The sequence below is a fragment of the Nerophis lumbriciformis genome, linkage group LG30 (assembly GCF_033978685.3).
Source record: "Nerophis lumbriciformis linkage group LG30, RoL_Nlum_v2.1, whole genome shotgun sequence".
Taxonomy (NCBI): Eukaryota; Metazoa; Chordata; class Actinopteri; order Syngnathiformes; family Syngnathidae; genus Nerophis; species Nerophis lumbriciformis.
The window spans coordinates 26,725,087-26,746,132 of NC_084577.2; the positions used below are offsets into that span (position 1 = coordinate 26,725,087).

General features: G+C 40.7%; 1 protein-coding gene across 2 annotated transcripts in view; it reads right to left on the minus strand.

The window, feature by feature from the left end:
• Positions 1 to 21,046, minus strand: part of relt (RELT TNF receptor) — a 72,057-nt gene that overhangs the window by 5,399 nt on the left and 45,612 nt on the right. For both annotated transcript variants that reach the window (XM_061925852.1, XM_061925853.1), the window contains exons 7-10: positions 7,942 to 8,022; positions 7,728 to 7,806; positions 611 to 949; positions 416 to 547 (exon numbers count right to left, since the gene is read on the minus strand). In XM_061925852.1, coding sequence (XP_061781836.1) covers positions 416 to 547; positions 611 to 949; positions 7,728 to 7,806; positions 7,942 to 8,022 — 631 coding nt within the window. The remainder of the gene's footprint in view (positions 1 to 415; positions 548 to 610; positions 950 to 7,727; positions 7,807 to 7,941; positions 8,023 to 21,046) is intronic.

The following is a 21,046-nucleotide window of genomic DNA, read 5'->3' on the forward strand; positions in this document are numbered from 1 at the left end:
GATTATTGTATTGAAGGCAGAGCTATAGTCCACAGAGAGCATCCGGACGTAGCTCTGCTGCTGCTCCAGGTGGTTCAGAGCAGAGTGGAGAGCAACAGCGATGGCGTCCTCTGCCATATTGCATCATAATGCCTCATTTGTAGCTATATTTGAGGTCATTTAGTTTCCTTTAAGTCCTCTTAATTCAATTTATATCTAATGACACACTATCTGTATGTAATATGGCTTTTAATTTTTTGCGGTTCCAGACAGATTTGTTTTTGTATTTTTGGTCCTATATGGCTCTTTCAACATTTTGGGTTGCCGACCCCTGTCCTAAACTGTCCAATGAGTGTTTCCATGCTCGTCTGTGGGCTCTCAGTGTAAACAATGGACCAGACAGGAGTGCAAACATGAGGAATATTAAAAGTTGTACCTGATGATGTTGGCTAAGGAAGAGGGAGAGAAGGGGATCCCACCAAAAAGGGATTTGCGTTGTTGCTCCTGGGACGGCGCCTTTGTTTCCACCACCACTGGCTTGTATTCGGGGATGTGAGCAACTTGAAACCTGCCAAGTATTAATGTTAACGCAAGTGTTGTCTTGTATTGTGACGGAGCGTAAAAGTCTCACCTTCCCACAGACAGAACTCTGGGCTCTCCCTCCCTCGTCTCCTCCTCCTCCCGCTCCTGGCCGCCGTTTGGCACCCGTGTACAGCGAGGGCTGGCGCACATCCCCGCCAGCAGGGGGGCGTTCGTCTGGTCGGGGGCCGGGTGGAGGGAGGGGAAGGTGAAGGTCGGCGGAGGATCTCTCACAGGGGCCATGAGCACGGGGGGCCATTTCCTCTGGGCACAGCGGGAGCAGCGGTAGCCGTGCTTGGGGCCCAAGCCGGAGAGGCCGGAGATGGTGTGGAGGTGCGACTGGTGCGGGCAGAGTCTGGGGAGGGTGCAGAACGAGGACAGCATGGGAAACCTGGGAGGAGAAGCAAGACAATGAGGGCTATGCTAAAAATAGAGAACAAATATTTTGTATTTATGATAGTTTATCAAAACAAACTTGATGTCTGTGGTTTCTTTTTACTTAATTTTATTTAAATTTAATGTATTTATCTTTAATTTGTTAGGGGCGAAAAACAGCATGTCATGTATTTTTGACAGCTATTGTTTATGTCTAAAATGAATCAACATATGATTGTGGTCGCAAAATGTGCGCAGACGATCAAGTGAGCAAAATAAGGAGCGCTCGCGTGGCGATCTATCAAACCGACACTGTTCTGCTGCCGCTGTTTTGCGTCTATATTTAGCGCGGCTGGCACAGTTACGCACAAACGGCTGTGAGGACGGAGGCGATCACGCTGCAAAGACACGATGGAGAGAGAATTATCCATTAATGTGCGTGTCAACACATTTGGATTGTCAGAAATAGAATATCAGACATATATCGTCTATTCAGGTCGTCAATTTAATTGGATTTTTGGTTTCTAAGCGTTTTTTCTTTTTTTATGGCACTCGTTTTTTTCCATGTAGTTTAGTTTAGTTTATTTATTTATATAACACATGCAAAAACAACTCCAGGGCTGTACAGACATAAGATACAATTTGAAACAAAAGAAGTATCACATTTACATTGTAACACAGTGTCATGTTCAAACACTGATGACATCTATTAAACAAGACAAGAAGCAAGGAATTAAACAGACAGAATTAAATTTGGCTCAATGAGGAGAAACACATACACCTGTACCCTCGTACAGTGTTCCACGCTCTGACGAAAGATTGTACGCCTCCTCTTTCATTTGGACTTTCCCCTGATTACATGGCAACAGCTGTTTCTAAGGGACGGGGGTCGTAAACGGCCATCGCCTTTGATTACAAAACAGTTCAAAGAAAAGGTCGTAAAACAGTTCAAAGAAAAGGTCGGAAATTGCCGTTGCCCTCGGTCACAGAACAGTTCAAAGAAAAGGTGCCTGGAGGGGAGTCAGGCCCTGCTTCCTCTCCGCTTTGTAGTTCTCGAGTCAAGACAAAATCTTTCTGTGGATTACAATACATCAAAGAAACAGAACACCTTCATGTTGCTTCCCATCCTATACAGTGGAGTTTTACAAGCCTTTTGTGTGGTAGGATCAAAGACAGCTTTTGGAACTCATTGAAACTAGGGATATCCGATAATGGCTTTTTTGCCGATATCCGATATTCAGATATTGTCCAACTCTTTAATTACCGATACCGATATCAACCGATATATACAGTCGTGGAATTAACACATTATTATGCCTAATGTGGACAACCAGGTATGGTGAAGATAAGGTACTTTTATAAAAAATGTATAAAATAAATTATGAATAAATTAAAAACATTTTCTTGAATAAAAAAGAAAGTAAAACAATATAAAAACAGTTACATAGAAACCAGTAATTAATAAAAATGAGTAAAATTAACTGTTAATGGTTAGTACTATTAGTGGACCAGCAGCACGCACAATCATGTGTGCTTACGGACTGTATCCCTGCAGACTGTATTGATATATATTGATATATAATGTAGGAACCACAATATTAATAACAAAAGGAAACAACCCTTTTGTGTGAATGAGTGTAAATGGGGGAGGGAGGTTTTTTGGGTTGGTGCACTAATTGTAAGTGTATCTTGTGTTTTTTATGTTGATTTAATAAAAAAATAAAAATAAAAAAAACGATACCGATAATAAAAAAAACGATACCGATAATTTCCGATATTACATTTTAACGCATTTATCGGCCGATACCTCTAATTGAAACTTCATAACTTAAATACAATTATTCTGACACACAGAAGGATGAATAAAATACTATAGTAAAATGTACCCAGAATATCACCTAAAGTACCGTATTTTTCGGACTATAAGTCGCAGTTTTTTTCATAGTTTGGCCGGGGGTGCGACTTATACTCAGGAGCGACTTATGTGTGAAATTATTAACACATTACCGTAAAATATCAAATATTATTTATCTCATTCACGTAAGAGACCAGACGTATAAGATTTCATGGGATTTAGCGATTAGGAGTGACAGATTGTTTGGTAAACGTATAGCATGTTCTATATGTTATAGTTATTTGAATGACTCTTACCATAATATGTTACGTTAGTTAACATACCAGTTGGTTATTTATGCCTCATATAACGTACACTTATTCAGCCTGTTGTTCACTATTCTTTATTTATTTTAAATTGCCTTTCAAATGTCTATTCTTGGTGTTGGCTTTTATCGAATACATTTCCCCCAAAAATGCGACTTATATATGTTTTTTTCCTTCTTTATTATGCATTTTCAGCAGGTGCGACTTATACTCCGGTGCAACCTATACTCCGAAAAATACGGTACTACAATGTAATAAATAAATTTAAAAAAATTTATAACACAAGAAATAAAAGGAGATATAATATTGATATATCTCCTATATGTAAAAACGTCTTGCAATATGCATCGTCTTCCGACTGGATCATTCCAGATGCACCATCACAACACCTTGCGCCTGTTAAAAATAGCCTTATTGTTTAGATCGTACTTCTTTATTGCCCTAAAAATGTGGTTGATAGGGCTGTCAAAAAAACAAAAACCTGTGATTTTCAGATTAATCGCAATTCTTATTTGTAACAATTTTTACATAATTGCATGTAAATTTAATTTGTGCCAGTTATTTGAGTGCTTTCTTATGCAGTATATTTGATTTTTTTTTTTTAATAATCAGTCTGACCTTAGCCTTAGGTTTATGTGTTAAAACAATCATAATCTTGGTGATTAACACGTGGTTTCACATCATTAGACCAGACCCGCATTTATCAAGCGTCTTAGAATTACTCCTAAGAAGTCTGCTAAGAGTTGACTTATGAGTAAAAAAAATCTTCGCTGAAACCTGCACTTAAAAGTTAGTTATCAAGCGTCTTACTCACCGTTTCAGCGAAGTGTAGGACTGAATCTTAAGTGTCACACTCAGAGCTGAATTACGACATTACTATGTGCCGTAAACGGAATTTTAGGTGACGTCATTTCTGTGTCCATAGAAATGAGCAATCACGGAAGGGAAGCCAGCTACCTGCATGAATGCAGTTTGCTTCTGCTGAATCATCCGGGGTGTAGTTGGAAAGTCAATGAAACGCATGACGGGGTGAGGAGCAGTAAGGGCCATTATTGTTTCCATAACAATTCTGCTTACTGATGGTTGTGATGGCCCCAAATCATCAGCGTTACACTGTTGCATTTTCCCAGTGGCAAGATATCGAAGCATTGGTGTAGCAGGGGTGTATAATGTAGCCCGGAAGAGTCAGGGTTGCATGGGATTCTGGGTATTTGTTCTGTTGTGTTTATGTTGTGTTAAGGTGCAGATGTTCTCCCGAAATGTGTTTGTCATTCTTGTTTGGTTTTGGTTCAAAGTGTGGCGCATTATTAGTAAGAGTGTTAAAGTTTTTTATACCACCACCGTCAGTGTAACCTGTGTGGTTGTTGAACAAGTATGCCTTGCTGTCACTTACTTGCGGGCCGCACTAACATTCAATTTTCATATTAAGGTGTGGGCCGCGTGTCTGAGACCCTTGGTTTATACATAGCACAAAGCAAAAAAAAAAAACTTTGTATGCAGTGTTATTTCATTTTAAGTTTCAAAATATTTTTCTGGCTCCCATTGTTTTCTTTAATTTGTGAAACTGGTCAAAATGGCTCTTTGAGTGGTAAAGGTTGCCGACCCCTGGTTTAGACAGAGCGGGTATTATTTTTGTCACAGATTTAATAAGGGCCGTCATAACACAACATAAACACAACAGAACAAATACCCAGAATCCCATGCAGCCCTAACTCTTCCGGGCTACATTATACACCCCCGCTACCAAACCCCGCCCACCTCAACGGACGCACGTGGGGGGGGGGGGGGGGGTTTGGTGGTAGCAGGGGTGTATAATGTAGCCCGGAAGAGTTAGGGCTGCATGGGATTCTGGGTATTTGTTCTGTTGTGTTTATGTTGTGTTAAGGTGCAGATGTTCTCCCGAAATGTGTTTGTCATTCTTGTTTGGTTTTGGTTCAAAGTGTGGCGCATTTTTAGTAAGAGTGTTAAAGTTGTTTTATATGGCCACCGTCAGTGTAACCTGTGTGGCTGTTGACCAAGTATGCCTTACTGTCACTTACGTGTGCAAGCAGAAGATGCATACATCAAAAGGCTAGGCTGGCACGCTGTTTGTACATATTGTAGAGGGCGCTAAATGCTGTACCATCATGGCACGCACTTATTAATATTATTAGGGTGAAAATCGGAGAATATTAATCCTGGGAGTTTTCCGCGAGAGGCACCGAAATCCGGAAGTCTACCGGGAATACCGGGAGTGTCGGCAAGTATGCAGCTGAGCTGCATCAGAGTGATCAAAGAGCCGCATGCAGGTCCGGAGCCGCGGGTTGCCGACCCCTGGTCTAAACGATACCGTTTCATCAGCTGCTCGTCATCAAAACAAAGCCAGGACATCCTTCCGATCCCTGAACGTTCGCGCACGTCTCTCTCGCCTCAGTGCCATCCCCCGCTGGCAACTCCTAACCACTTAGGACACCGCTGAAGGTCTCTTAAATATCGTGGAGAGTAGGAGTGATTGTTAGACTTAAGAAAGTTGATAAATAGCTTTTATTCTTAAGTTTGAGAGTAGGACTAAATTTCGCAAATTCTCAGGACTTAAGTGTAAAATGGCACTTGTCGGAGGCAGATATTTACATATATCCGTATTTAAGTGTTACTTCTTTATTTTCATAATCATATTACAAAACAGCTAGTGTTCTTCTTCCAATTGTGGTCTTTTGGTTGTCTGCAAATACTGTGTGCTAACCTTGACTTTGGAACGTAAGGAGGAGAGATACTCCTTTTCCTTATCTGTCCCTGTGTCCAGCTGAGGAGGACAATGGGCATGTGTTTGGGCGAGAAAGAGAGACAAGACAACGAGGGTGGGAGGGAGAGACACTTTATAGAAGAGAAATTTTCCATATTTTAGAGCAGACCATCTCAGCTGTGCGATTGAATGTTCTATGCTGGACTGGTCTCATTATATTTCCAAAGCTTTGGAGATAAAATTACAAAAGACCTATTCTGTCTCTGTTGGTTCTTCTACTCAGCTGTACTGTCGTAAAGAGCTTGGGAGCGACCAGCCGCTTGAATTCCCTGGGAGGAACAACTGGTCCAAACGCAACACACTCTAAGACGCTTGATAAATACGACCCCAGGTTGCTAAACTGTTCAACTATAAGTAGGTTACCGTATTTTCCGCACTATTAGCCGCACCTAAAAACCACAAATTTACTCAAAAGCTGACAGTGCGGCTTACAACCCGGTGCGCTTTATATATGGATTAATATTAAGATTCATTTTCATAAAGTTTCGGTCTCGCAACTACGGTAAACAGCCGCCATCTTTTTTCCCCGTAGAAGAGGAAGTGCTTCTTCTTCTACGCAAGCAACCGCCAAGGTAAGCACCCGCCCCCATAGAACAGGAAGCGCTTCTTCTTCTACTGTAAGCAACCACCCGCCCGCATAGAAGAAGAAAAAGCGCGCGGATATTACGTTTCATTTCCTTTGTGTGTTTACATCTGTAAAGACCACAAAATGGCTCCTACTAAGCGATACGCGTATAACGCAACAGCGCTAGCAAGCGAACTTCACCTGGATGATTTTAAAGGTGGTGCTTCTCGGTGTTTCCGGTTCATGAAAAGACGCAATCTCTCCATCCGCACACGGACTACTATTTCACAGCAACTGCCTAAAGACTTTCAAGAAAAGCTGGCTACTTTCCGTGCATATTGTAAAAACAAGATAGCTGAAAAAAAGATCCGGCCAGAGAACATTATCAACATGGACGAGGTTCCACTGACTTTTGATATTCCTGTGAACCGCACTGTGGATACAACGGGAGCACGTACGGTGAATATTCGCACCACAGGGAATGAGAAGTCATCCTTCACTGTGGTTGTAGCTTGCCATGCTAATGGCCAGAAACTTCCACCCATGGTGATATTCAAAAGGAAGACCTTGCCAAAAGAGACCTTTCCAGCCGGCGTCATCATAAAAGCTAACTCGAAGGAATGGATGGATGAAGAAAAGATGAGCGAGTGGTTAAGGTAAGTTTACGCGAAGAGGCCGGGTGGCTTTTTTCACGCAGCTCCGTCCATGTTGATATACGACTCCATGCGCGCCCACATCACGCTGGTTTTTAATATATTATTAAAGTTTGACTGACCTATCTGACTGTTTTTTTGACATTCCTTTAGCGCAGTTAGATGCGGCTTACAACACGGGGCGGCATATAGGTGGACAAAGTTTTGAAATATGCCGTTCATTGAAGGCGCGGCTTATAACCCAGGGCGCCTTATGGTGCGGAAAATACGGTAGATAGAAAAATTATTGAATACGGTTTAGAACCCCCGGTGTAGCTGTCACGGCTGAGCCCGGAAGAAGATCCCCCATGACTGGAAATTGTTGGGATAATTGTTAAAAGTGCTATTTTACTTTATTTCAGATGTCTCAGCATCAGTCGTGCTGTTACATCAAGTCCTACTCGGGTTGTTGAGGAACATTGTGTGATATTAACGAGGGCTTGCCAGTGCAGTAAATAAGTCCCACAGAAAATCAATCAATCATTTGATGTTATCAAGGAGGACACGCTCAAGGACCTGGAGCCCTTTTTTTCACGACCCTGTGTCATGAGCAGCGTGATTAAGTACGGAGCATGTGTGCTGTTTGTGGACTTACTTAATTAACGAGCTTTTGCTCAGGGCCATCTGCTTGCTCTCGTACTCCTGCAGCAGTTCTTCTAAAGCCGCGGCGTTTTCTGAAAACCCCACAAAGGAATTACGGTATATGTTTGCACCTGCTTGCAAATGATTCACAACAAGCCATATTAGAAATGTTCTTGGCTTCAACACAGCAGGGAAAAAAGAGGATAGTGGAAGAACATCTCCTTTACCTTTTTTCTCGGTAATTAAGCGGACGAGAACGCTGATGGTGTCGTCGTTCAGGTCGTCGGATATGTAGGGGTAATTGTTGCCTGAAACAAAATGACAGACAGATTTTAGTTACTGCGTCATACATGGATATTTTTACATATCTATGGGTCTCCACTGTGTAAAAATGACCAAAAAGTCAAACTCGGGTGTGTCCAAACATTTTCATCAAGGGTCCCTAGTTTATTTCATTTATTGAACAAGCTGAAACCACTCTGACTTCCACTTCCTTCGTGTGTTGCAGAGGAACACACTTGAGGATGACACAGCAGGTGTCTTTTTATTGGGCCACCATAGAGCCAGGGCTGATGTACTGCTTAACCGTGTGGTTTTTGGCCCCAGCAGAGGGTGACCAGGACAGCGGAGAAGATTATCGGCCGCCCTCTGCCCTCCCCAGAGGATATTGCTCGAGCTCGCTGCCTCGGCAGAGCAAAGAAAATCCTGGCAGACAGCTCTCGCCCTGGTCAGCACTTGTTCAACATGCTGGTTTTGGTCAGACCATAGCGGGACACAGTTTTAACCCTTGGGCCGTAAGGATATTGATTCTGTCCCAATAGCTTACGGTTTTTCACTGTTGCACTGCTGTTTGTAGTGTTTTTATGTGTGAATGTTTACCGTGTTATTGTTAGAATAATTCATACTTGCCAACCTTGAGACCTCCAATTTCGGGAGGTGGGGGGTGGGGGGGGGGGGGTGGGGGGGGTTGGGGCGGGGGCGTGGTTAAGAGGGGAGGAGTATATTTATAGCTAGAATTCACCAAGTCAAGTATTTCATACATATATATATATATATATATATATATATCCCCGCGACTCCGAAGGGAATAAGCGGTAGAAAATGGAATGATGGATGGATATATATATATACATATATATATATATATATATATATATATGCTTACAAACATCAGTTGTCTACCAATCTAAGGTAATACACAAGGACATTAACACATCCGACACATATGTAGGATTAACCGAGGGAGAATTCAAAACCAGATGGAACAATCACAAGGCTTCTTTCAGGAACAAAAACCTGCGAAATACCACAGAACTCAGCAAACACATTTGGGACCTCAAAGACAATAATGTTGAATATTCAATAACATGGCAAATTCTTGCATCCAGCACACCTTACAATAGTGGTAATAAAAGATGCAACCTATGCTTGAAAGAGAAACTGTTTATTATTTACCGTCCAGACCTGTCATCCCTCAACAAGCGCAGCGAAATTGTAACAGCATGCCGCCATAGACGGAAACACCTCCTAGGTAACACATGAGCCAATCACCACGCCCCTAGGCCAGCCTGTACCCACCCACTCTGTGCCCTATATAAACCATGGTATGCGAATGCTCCCATTAAAATCTCCTGACGATTGAGGGTACCCCCCCTCATGAAACAGGCCTGTAGAGATGAAATAGTCTTGTGATTTTTTCCCACACATACATATATATATATATATATATATATATATATATATATATATATATATATATATATATATATATATATATATATATATATAAAAGAAATACTTGAATTTCAGTGTTCATTTATTTACACATATACACACACATAACACTCATCTACTCATTGTTGAGTTCATCCTTGTTCTATTCTCTGTCACTATCTTTCTAACCATGCTGAACACCCTCTCTGATTATGCATTGCTGTGTGGCACGCACAAAAGTGCTTTCATCAAATGCACTAGATGGCAGTATTGTCCTGTTTAAGAGTGTCACAACATTGCTGTTTACGGCAGACGGACTGCTTTACGTTCTTTATATTGTGGGAAAGCGGACTCAGGTCCGCATGGAGCTGGAGGGGGCGTGGCCTCCAGCTCCGCCTGAATTTCGGGAGATTTTCGGGAGAAAAATCGTCCCGGGAGGTTTTCGGGAGAGGCGCTGAATTTCGGGAGTCTCCCGGAAAATACGGTAGGGTTGGCAAGTATGGAATAATTATGTGTAAGTTATCACACAACTCTTACGCTTGAAGGCCGTTGCTATAGTTATTATCAATTATGCTGAAGTTGTACTTTTCTATCTGTGCAAAGTTACAACTTGCAATCTTGGATTGCGAGTCGTCTCGTATCAGTGTTTGTGTCCAGAACATCGAGTACCGTGACGCACACAAAGCAGAGACAAGGTGATATCACAAGTGTCAGCACATTTGCATTTCTGAATATTCATATATTGTGTCTAACCGGGGCTGCTGAAATTACCCCCCTTCCTTCAGAAGCAGCCTCAGTGATGTAACCAGGGACCTCACAAATAAATAGTGGAGCACGTGGGCTGTGCCTTAGAGCGTAGGTTGGAACTGTAACTAAGTGTACAGCCCAATACGTCTCTCCTCATTGAGCAAAATTTAACTCTGTCTCTGCATGATTCCTTGCTTCTTGTCTGTTTAATAGATGTCATCAGTGTTTGAACCTGACAGTTATTCATTTTTTATATTGCACCAAACAGAGTAGTCACCTGTACTTTCGTCATGCTCTCATGTTTGATAACAATAAAGCGTTCTATTCTATTCTAGATCAGGATTATTGTGAGCAAAATGATCACGGTTATTGTTACCACGGTATTGTTTAATGTGCTGTAAAATTTTAATGAAATCTTTGAACCCAGTTGTATTTTTTACAATGAACAGACACACAAATTATTTTCCCTGGTTGAAAAAACATCTAATATTGTCCTGCTCCTTAAGAGACGCAATATTGTTATTTGAATGTTTAAATTATCGTATTTTTCAGACTGTTAGGCGCACTTAAAATCCTTTCAATTTCTCAAAACTCCATCCATCTTCTTCCGCTTATCCGAGGTCGGGTCGCGGGGGCAGCAGCCTAAGCAGGGAAGCCCAGACTTCCCTCTCCCCAGCCACTTCGTCCAGCTCTTCCTGTGGGACCCCGAGGCGTTCCCAGGCCAGCCGAGAGACATAGTCTTCCCAACGTGTCCTGGGTCTTCCCCGCGGCCTCCTACCGGTCAGACGTGCCCTAAACACCTCCCTAGAGAGGCGTTCGGGTGGCATCCTAACCAGATGCCCGAACCACCTCATCTGGCTCCTCTCGATGTGGAGGAGCAGCGGCTTTACTTTGAGCTCCTCCCGGATGGCAGAGCTTCTCACTCTATCTCTAAGGGAGAGCCCCGCCACCCGGCGGAGGAAACTCATTTCGGCCGCTTGTACCCGTGATCTTGTCCTTTCGGTCATAACCAAAAGCTCATGACCATAGGTGAGGATGGGAACGTAGATCGACCGGTAAATTGAGAGCTTTGCCTTCCGGCTCAGCTCCTTCTTCACCACAACGGATCGATACAGCGTCCGCATTACTGAAGACGCCGCACCGATCCGCCTGTCGATCTCACGATCCACTCTTCCCTCACTCGTGAACAAGACTCCAAGGTACTTGAACTCCTCCACTTGGGGCAAGATCTCCTCCCCAACCCGGAGATGGCACTCCACCCTTTTCCGGGCGAGAACCATGGACTCGGACTTGGAGGTGCTGATTCTCATCCCAGTCGCTTCACACTCAGCTGCGAACCGATCCAGTGAGAGCTGAAGATCCTGGCCAGATGAAGCCATCAGGACCACATCATCTGCAAAAAGCAGAGACCTAATCCTGCAGCCACCAAACCAGATCCCCTCAACGCCTTGACTGCGCCTAGAAATTCTGTCCATAAAAGTTATGAACAGAATCGGTGACAAAGGGCAGCCTTGGCGGAGTCCAACCCTCACTGGAAACGTGTCCGACTTACTACCGGCAATGCGGACCAGGCTCTGGCACTGATCATACAGGGAGCGGACTGCCACAATCAGACAGTCCGATACCCCGTACTCTCTGAGCACTCCCCACAGGACTTCCCGAGGGACACGGTCGAATGCCTTCTCCAAGTCCACAAAACACATGTAGACTGGTTGGGCAAACTCCCATGCACCCTCAAGGACCCTGCCGAGAGTATAGAGCTGGTCCACAGTTCCACGACCAGGACGAAAACCACACTGTTCCTCCTGAATCCGAGGTTCGACTATCCGGCGTAGCCTCCTCTCCAGTACACCTGAATAGACCTTACCGGGAAGGCTGAGGAGTGTGATCCCACGATAGTTAGAACACACCCTCCGGTTCCCCTTCTTAAAGAGAGGAACCACCACCCCGGTCTGCCAATCCAGTGGCACCGCCCCCGATGTCCACGCGATGCTGCAGAGTCTTGTCAACCAAGAGAGCCCCACAGTATCCAGAGCCTTAAGGAACTCCGGGCGGATCTCATCTACCCCCGGGGCCTTGCCACCGAGGAGCTTTTTAACTACCTCAGCAACCTCAGCCCCAGAAATAGGAGAACCCACCACAGACTCCCCAGGCACTGCTTCCTCATAGGAAGACGTGTTGGTGGGATTGAGGAGGTCTTCGAAGTATTCCCTCCACCGATCCACAACATCCGCAGTCGAGGTCAGCAGAACACCATCCTCGCCATACACGGTGTTGATAGTGCACTGCTTCCCCTTCCTGAGGCGGCGGATGGTGGTCCAGAATTGCTTCGAAGCCGTCCGGAAGTCGTTTTCCATGGCCTCACCGAACTCCTCCCATGTCCGAGTTTTTGCCTATTCGACCGCTGAAGCCGCACACCGCTTGGCCTGTCGGTACTTGTCCGCTGCCTCAGGAGTCCTATGAGCCAAAAGAACCCGATAGGACTCCTTCTTCAGCTTGACGGCATCCCTCACCGCCGGTGTCCACCAACGGGTTCTAGGATTACCGCCACGACAAGCACCAACTACCTTGCGGCCACAGCTCCAATCAGCCGCCTCAAAGACAAAACTCGTACAGAATAATTTGAGTTGTGCTCATCGACCTCAAAGCTATTTTATTTGGTACATGGTGTAATGATAAATGTGACCAGTAGATGGCAGTCACACATTAGAGATACATTTAGACCGCAATATGACTCAAGTAAACAACACCAAAATGTTATATGTTCCATTGAAAATATACAACATTACACACAGCGCTCAAAAATCTATCAAAATGTTTTAGTCCGCCTTTGTAGTCTGTGCTGACGCTGTAGTCATTAAAACAGTTAGCTCCATCTTTTGACACTCCTTCCACCCCCGTCCTTGCACGCTACACCGCTACAACAAAGATGACGGGGAGAAGCGACTGTCTGATCTGTAAAACATAATCTATAGAACATTTTGACCAAAGAACCACCATTAATTGTTATGTAGACCACAAGGAAGCCTGAAGTTTAATTCTTTGAAAGTGTGTGTGTAAATCCTATGTTTACAAAGTATGCCCAATCACCCACGGATGTGCTTTGTTGACAGACGACGATAACTTTATTCCTAACTCTCGTCCAAAGAATAAAGAGCAGCAACACTTTCTGGCGGTTGGTTGAGTTCACACAGTGCATGTCATTGCTGGGTTACCGTGCCTACGCACACCATGGGACTGATAGGGGTTGCTCCATGGCAACCACATGACCATCCCGTAACACCGATGTCAGACATCTGAGAGGAGAGTGACGGTAATGCGGGTTGGAGAATTGTTTGCTCAGCAATCATTTCAGCACACATAAACATCGCAGCTGTTTTTTTATTACAGCAGCGATGCAATGATTACATGGACTTATATTTCTGCCTTTAATGTGGTGGTATAAGGTTATGTTTTACGTTTGTCCGCAACGTAACAAGTGATCTTATTAGAGACCAAACAGCCAATCAGTGCGTACATTGGTCCAGTTCTCTGATTGGTTGCATTTTTGGCACAAACAACGTCGCAGAGTAAAAAGCAGTACCGTATTTTCCGCACTACAAGGCGCACCTAAAAACCACAAATTTTCTCAAAAGCTGACAGTGCGCCTTATAACCCGGTGCGCTTTATATATGGATAAATATTAAGATTCATTTTCATAAAGTTTCAGTCTCGTAACTACGGTAAACAGCCGCCATCTTTTTTCCCGGTAGAACAGGAAGCGCTTCTTCTTCTACGCAAGCAACCGCCAAGGCAAGCACCCGCCCCCATAGAACAGGAAGCGCTTCTTCTTCTACTGTAAGCAACCACCCGCCCGCGTAGAAGAAGAAAAAGCGCGCGGATATTACCGTACGGTACGTTTCATTTCCTTTATGTGTTTACATCTGTAAAGACCACAAAATGGCTCCTACTAAACGACAGGGATCCGGTTCATGAAAAGACGCAATCTCTCCATCCGCACACGGATTACTATTTCACAGCAACTGATATTCCTGTGAACCGCACTGTGGATACAACGGGAGCACGTACGGTGAATATTCACACCACAGGGAATGAGAAGTCATCCTTCACTGTGGTTCTAGCTTGCCATGCTAATGGCCAGAAACTTCCACCCATGGTGATATTCAAAAGGAAGACCTTGCCAAAAGAGACCTTTCCAGCCGGCGTCATCATAAAAGCTAACTCGAAGGGATGGATGAAGAAAAGATGAGCGAGTGGTTAAGGTAAGTTTAAGTTTACGCGAAGAGGCCGGGTGGCTTTTTTCACGCAGCTTCGTCCATGTTGATATACGATTCCATGCGCGCCCACATCACGCTGGTTTTAATATATTATTAAAGTTTGACTGACCTATTTGACTGTTTTTTTGACATTCCTTTAGCGCAGTTAGATGCGGCTTACAACACGGGGCGGCTTATAGGTGGACAAAGTTTTGAAATATGCCGTTCATTGAAGGCGCGGCTTATAACCCAGGGCGCCTTATGGTGCGTAAAATACGGTAATTACTGCACGCTAATATCGATAATAGCAAATGTGCAGACACGTTAATTAAGCACAAAATACATTCATATTCACTCAAACTATTTTATTTTTCACTTGAGTTTAATTTCTTCTCAAAATATCATGTATGTGCTTCTGTGATACCTCAACATTTAGGCACAAATATAACTAACATTTTTTTATTTTATTTTTCTATAAAAAATTGTTATTGTATTTATTTTTTAAATTTTTAAAATCGGTTCCAACGTGAAATGGCGGCCAGGATTAACGTTTCATATGAAAACTATTGTAAAACTGTGATTGATTAAATAAACTTCCGAACTGGTGATTTTTATCATTTTCTGTAGAAGAAAGCTAGCCTGCTGATCGCTAGCTAGCATCTAGTGCCATTTAACAGTCTAGCAGCTGGCGCCACTAATCACTAGCTCGGAGCTAGCGCCACTAATATGTGAGGATTATAGGTACAGAAAATTCCGGACTATGAATTACACTGAATTTTAAAAATACTGATTTCTAAAATACATGCATCTTGTTAATTTTGTTTCAAGGAAATTGTCAGCATTATTTGATGTAAAAAAAAAATTCATTTCGACCACTGATTTTTTTTTTTTACTGAATTTTTATACACTAAATTTTAAAAACACAGATTTTTTTTTTTTTTTTTTAAATACATGCATTTTGTAAAAACATTTTTCAAGAAAATTGTCAACATGATTTGATGTAAAAAAAAAAAAAATCAGTTTACAAAACTGAATTTCTATACATTGAGTTTTTTATACACTGAATTTTAAAAACAATTTTTTTAAATATGTGCAATTTTTTTCAAGAAAATTGTGGGCATAATTTGATGTAAAAAAAAAAAATCAGTTCAAAAAACAGCTACATTTTCGACACCGAATTATTTACACTGAATTTTTATACGCTAAATCTTTTTTTACTTTGAGTTTTTAAACACTGAATTTTTTTTTTTTTTTTTTCACACTGAATTTTAAAACAATTTTTTTTTATACTGAATTTTTATACACTGATTTTTTTATACTGATTTTTTATACGCTGAATTTTAAAAACACATTTTTTTTTAAATACATGCATTTTGTAAAAACATTTTTCAAGAAAATTGTCAGCGTAATTTGATGTAAAAAAAAATTCAGTTTACAAAACTGAATTTCTATACATTGAGTTTTTTATACACTGAATTTTAAAAACAGTTTTTTTTAAATACATGCATTTTGTCAAAAAAATTCAAGGAAATTGTCAGTATTATTTGATGAAAAAAAAATGTTTACAAAACTGAATTTTTATACACTGATTTTTTTATACAGAATTTTTAAAACACTGATTTTTTAAATACGTGCAGTTTTTTTCAAGAAAATTGTAGGCATAATTTGATGTAAGAAAAAAAAATAAAAAATTCAAAAAACAGCAAATTTTTCGACACCAAACTTTTTACACTGAATTTTTATACACTAAATCTTTTTTACATAGAATTTTCAAACACTGAATTTTTCAGCACTGAAATGTTTGGGGTTTTTTTTGTACAACTTTTTTTTTTTTACACTGAATTTTAAAACAATTTTTAAACTGAATTTTTAAAACACTGATTTTTTTAAATACGTGCAATTTTTTCAAGAAAATTGTGGGCATAATTTGATGTAAAAAAAAAAAAAATCAGTTAAAAAAAACAGCAACATTTTCGACACCGAATTTTTTACACTGAATTTTTATACACTAAATCTTTTTTACATTGAATTTTTGAACACTGAATTTTTCAGCACTGAAATGTTTTTTTTTTTACTAATTTCTTCTTTTTTTTTTTACACTGAATTTTAAAACAATTTTTTTATACTGAATTTTTAAAACACTGATTTTTTAAATACGTGCAATTTTTTTTCAAGAAAATTGTGGGCATAATGTGATGTAAAAATAAAAAATCAGTTAAAAAAAACAGCAACATTTTCGACACCGAATTTTTTACACTGAATTTTTATACACTGAATTTTTATACACTCAATCTTTTTTACATTGAATTTTTAAACACTGAATTTTTCAGCACTGAAATGTTTTTTTTTACTAATTTCTTTTTTTTTTTTTACACTGAATTTTAAAACAATTTTTTTATACTGAATTTTTAAAACACTGATTTTTTAAATACGTGCAATTTTTTTTCAAGAACATTGTGGGCATAATTTGATGTAAAAAAAAAAAAAATCAGTTAAAAAAACCAGCAACATTTTCGACACCGAATTTTTTACACTGAATTTTTATACACTAAATCTTTTTTACATAGAATTTTCAAACACTGAATTTTTCAGCACTGAAATGTTTGGGGTTTTTTTTGTACAACTTTTTTTTTTTTACACTGAATTTTAAAACAATTTTTAAACTGAATTTTTAAAACACTGATTTTTTTAAATACGTGCAATTTTTTCAAGAAAATTGTGGGCATAATTTGATGTAAAAAAAAAAAAAATCAGTTAAAAAAAACAGCAACATTTTCGACACCGAATTTTTTACACTGAATTTTTATACACTAAATCTTTTTTACATTGAATTTTTGAACACTGAATTTTTCAGCACTGAAATGTTTTTTTTTTTACTAATTTCTTCTTTTTTTTTTTACACTGAATTTTAAAACAATTTTTTTATACTGAATTTTTAAAACACTGATTTTTTAAATACGTGCAATTTTTTTTCAAGAAAATTGTGGGCATAATGTGATGTAAAAATAAAAAATCAGTTAAAAAAAACAGCAACATTTTCGACACCGAATTTTTTACACTGAATTTTTATACACTGAATTTTTATACACTCAATCTTTTTTACATTGAATTTTTAAACACTGAATTTTTCAGCACTGAAATGTTTTTTTTTACTAATTTCTTTTTTTTTTTTTACACTGAATTTTAAAACAATTTTTTTATACTGAATTTTTAAAACACTGATTTTTTAAATACGTGCAATTTTTTTTCAAGAACATTGTGGGCATAATTTGATGTAAAAAAAAAAAAAATCAGTTAAAAAAACCAGCAACATTTTCGACACCGAATTTTTTACACTGAATTTTTATACACTAAATCTTTTTTACATTGAATTTTTAAACACTGAATTTGTCAGCACTGAAATGTTTGTTTTTTTCCTTTTTTTTTTTTTTTCATTGAATTTTAGAACAATTTATTTTATACTGAATTTTTATACACTGTATTTTTAAACATGCATTTTGCTAACAAAATACAAATTTTGAAAATTCAGTTCACAAAATTCAAACGCAAAATATTCAGTCAGATAAATTCTGTGTCAAAAAAAAAGAAGCTTTCGTACTAAAGACACAAATGACCTTCCATAATAGGCCTGAAGGAGCAGTCTCCACGGGGATTGTTGCTATGGGGAAATAACAGCAGTATTAAGCTCAGTGCTCTATTCAGATCCAAGTAAGCAGTCAATAGAACAAGTATCCAGTTTCAATAGTAGCTGTATATGTATGTATATAAGCAGAGAATGTACACAAAGTACTTCAGTTACATAATGACTGAAGAGAGAAAAGACAAAAGCAGATCTTGTTTTGCTGCATGTGAATCGCACCATAAAAGAATCCAAGACCTGTTTGACTTCCTTGGTGAATTCCATTCTTATCATGCAGACTAAAGAGAAGGAGACATCATTTCCGCTCAGCGAGCCAACATAAAAAGCACACAAGAAGTACAAGAAGGTACGAAGAAGGAGTCCTGCTCCATGAGCTCAGTGCTTAATTGAATTATTGATCCGGCGGGGAAAGGAGAGAAGGACGGAGTGTCAGCTTCTCCTGAGAAGAGTGCAGGATGAAGACAAAGATGTAGCAAGATGGGGGTGTTTACCTTTTCACAACCTTTTTGGGCTCATTTATAAACATGCAGTCAAGACGAAGACACGCACAGCGTTTTTCACCTTCATGTCACACAGCGTGTTGTGCTGAAGCGCTGACCTTGCAGAAAGATGAGGAACATATGGCTAATCAGCTGTTTTGTGTCACCAGGTGACAGGGGAGCAAATCCAGGCCGGCTTAGTTAACGCGTTTACTTGCTCGCGTCAGCTGCCAGATATCCATGCCGCCTGCGCTCTGCGGATTCAAACACGCCCTGAGGGCGCTGACATAACGCACAATATGACACTGGGATCACAATACGACACTGGGATCACAATACGACCCTGGGATCACAGTACTGACTCTGCAGTGTTTCCCACAGGACAGGCATCTATTTGTGGTGGTGTGGTCGGGGGGTGGCGGCGGCAGCGGCGATGACCAAGAAGAACGCGGAGTTGGAATATAATTACAACATTTTATGTACATATTTATATACAGATTTGAACAATTAGTGATTCACTGAAATATATTTATTAATTGTGGTTCTTACAAAAAATATATCTTATAAAATATAAAAGCTAAAATGTCGCTTAAAGCTCTGCCCCTTTAATTAGTGAATACTAAATAATTTAACTTTAGCCTACTACTACAACCATATTATTTACCAGCAACATGAAGTGAAACAGAGGCAGAGGTGTCCTGCCACAGTCAGTCAACCTCCTCTTCCTCCTCCTGCTGCTGCTGAACAGGTCGCACCTGTGGTCCGGACTGTAGGCCTACCTCCTCTCCAAGTCGAGCCCTTTTCGGCCGTTGAAAATATTTTTCTATACTCATCTGTGTGAAGGAGTGAACATCCAACATTAGAATTTATTACTAACGAGCAGAAGCGCTCTATGTACAGTGCCGTCTAACCTTAAGCGGCAGCAGCTCAACACATGCAGGGTTCAACGTTAAGGTTTTTTTCTACTTGCCAGACTTCTCAAATCTACTTGCCCCAATATTTTTACTTGTCCTGCCTAGGTTTTTTTCTGGCTGTGTAGTGCTCATGGCTTATATCTTACTAAAATCCTTCCCGTTGACTATTTACAACACTACACAGTATTTATTATTATTATTATTATTATCTATAATTACATTTAAATGGCATTGCATACATGTAAAATTAAATGCTATTTCACATTATTTGACCAGTAGCAGTTACACCCATCTGAACAGGTCAGCCACATGTTTAAAGCCCGATCACAGTTGAAATCTTGAAATGAAGGGCCTTTAATGGCCAAAACATTAACCTGGACAACATTTTAACAGCTGGTTGGCTCAGATTTTATTCTTTTCATTGCATTCACATGCTGCAGTGGACAGTGGACAATTTAGCTTCAGTCCATGTGTGTTTATTGACAACAGGGTTATAACCTGGACACGTTAGCTCGTCGGTATGAAAACACGTGACTGTTATTACGGTACATGCGTCTGCCCCGGCCCACGAGTCAAACAGCGGCGGTGTTAATGAAGCAGCGTCAGGCTGCTCACCGTCAGTGAAACGCTCGGTGAAATCGCGGATTATCGTTAAATATATGACGAGCCACGAGCGATGCAGCTATAACCTATCTACCTATAACACCTGTAAAAATGAAGCAATGCTACCACGCTAGCAAGCGTTAGCTAGCCGACTATGAGCCACCAAGCTGCTAACTATCACCAAAAGGCACCATTTAAGTTTTTTCCCCCATGGCATCCTGGATCAAGGCTTTCAGCAGCTTTTGGACGTTTGAGGTACAAACGTAGGAAGCGCCATCATTATGAAAAGTAGCCAGCGAGTATTTTGATCCCATCCGTCCCTCTTCTTCTTCTTCTTCTTCTTCTTCTTCTGGCCCACCAGGTGAATTAAGTGCTATTGGCGGAGTTACAATGCATAGTAGGCTACCGCCACCTACTGCACCGGAGGTGTAACTACAAGCTACATTCACAGACAGTCCCATTGCTTTTATGAGCGGTCGAGCGAGTCAAAAGCCGAAAAATCCATTTGTGGCGGACGTAATTCTTTCGTGGCGGGCCGCCACAAATAAATGAATGTGTGGGAAACACTGCCCTGGGATCACAATACGACCCTGGGATCACAATACTACCCTGGGATCACAATACGACACTGGGATCACAATAAGACAATACGACACTGGGATCACAATACGACACTGGGAGCACAATACGACCCTGGGATTACAGTACTGACCCTGGGATCACAATACGACCCTGGGATCACAATACGACCCTGGGATCACAATACGACACTGGGATCACAATACGACAATACGACACTAGGATCACAATACGACACTGGGATCACAATACTGACACTGGGATCACAATACTGACACTGGGATCACAATACTGACACTGGGATCACAATACTGACACTGGGATCACAATACGACACCGGGATCACAATACGACACCGGGATCACAATACTGACACTGGGATCAAAATACTGACCCTGGGA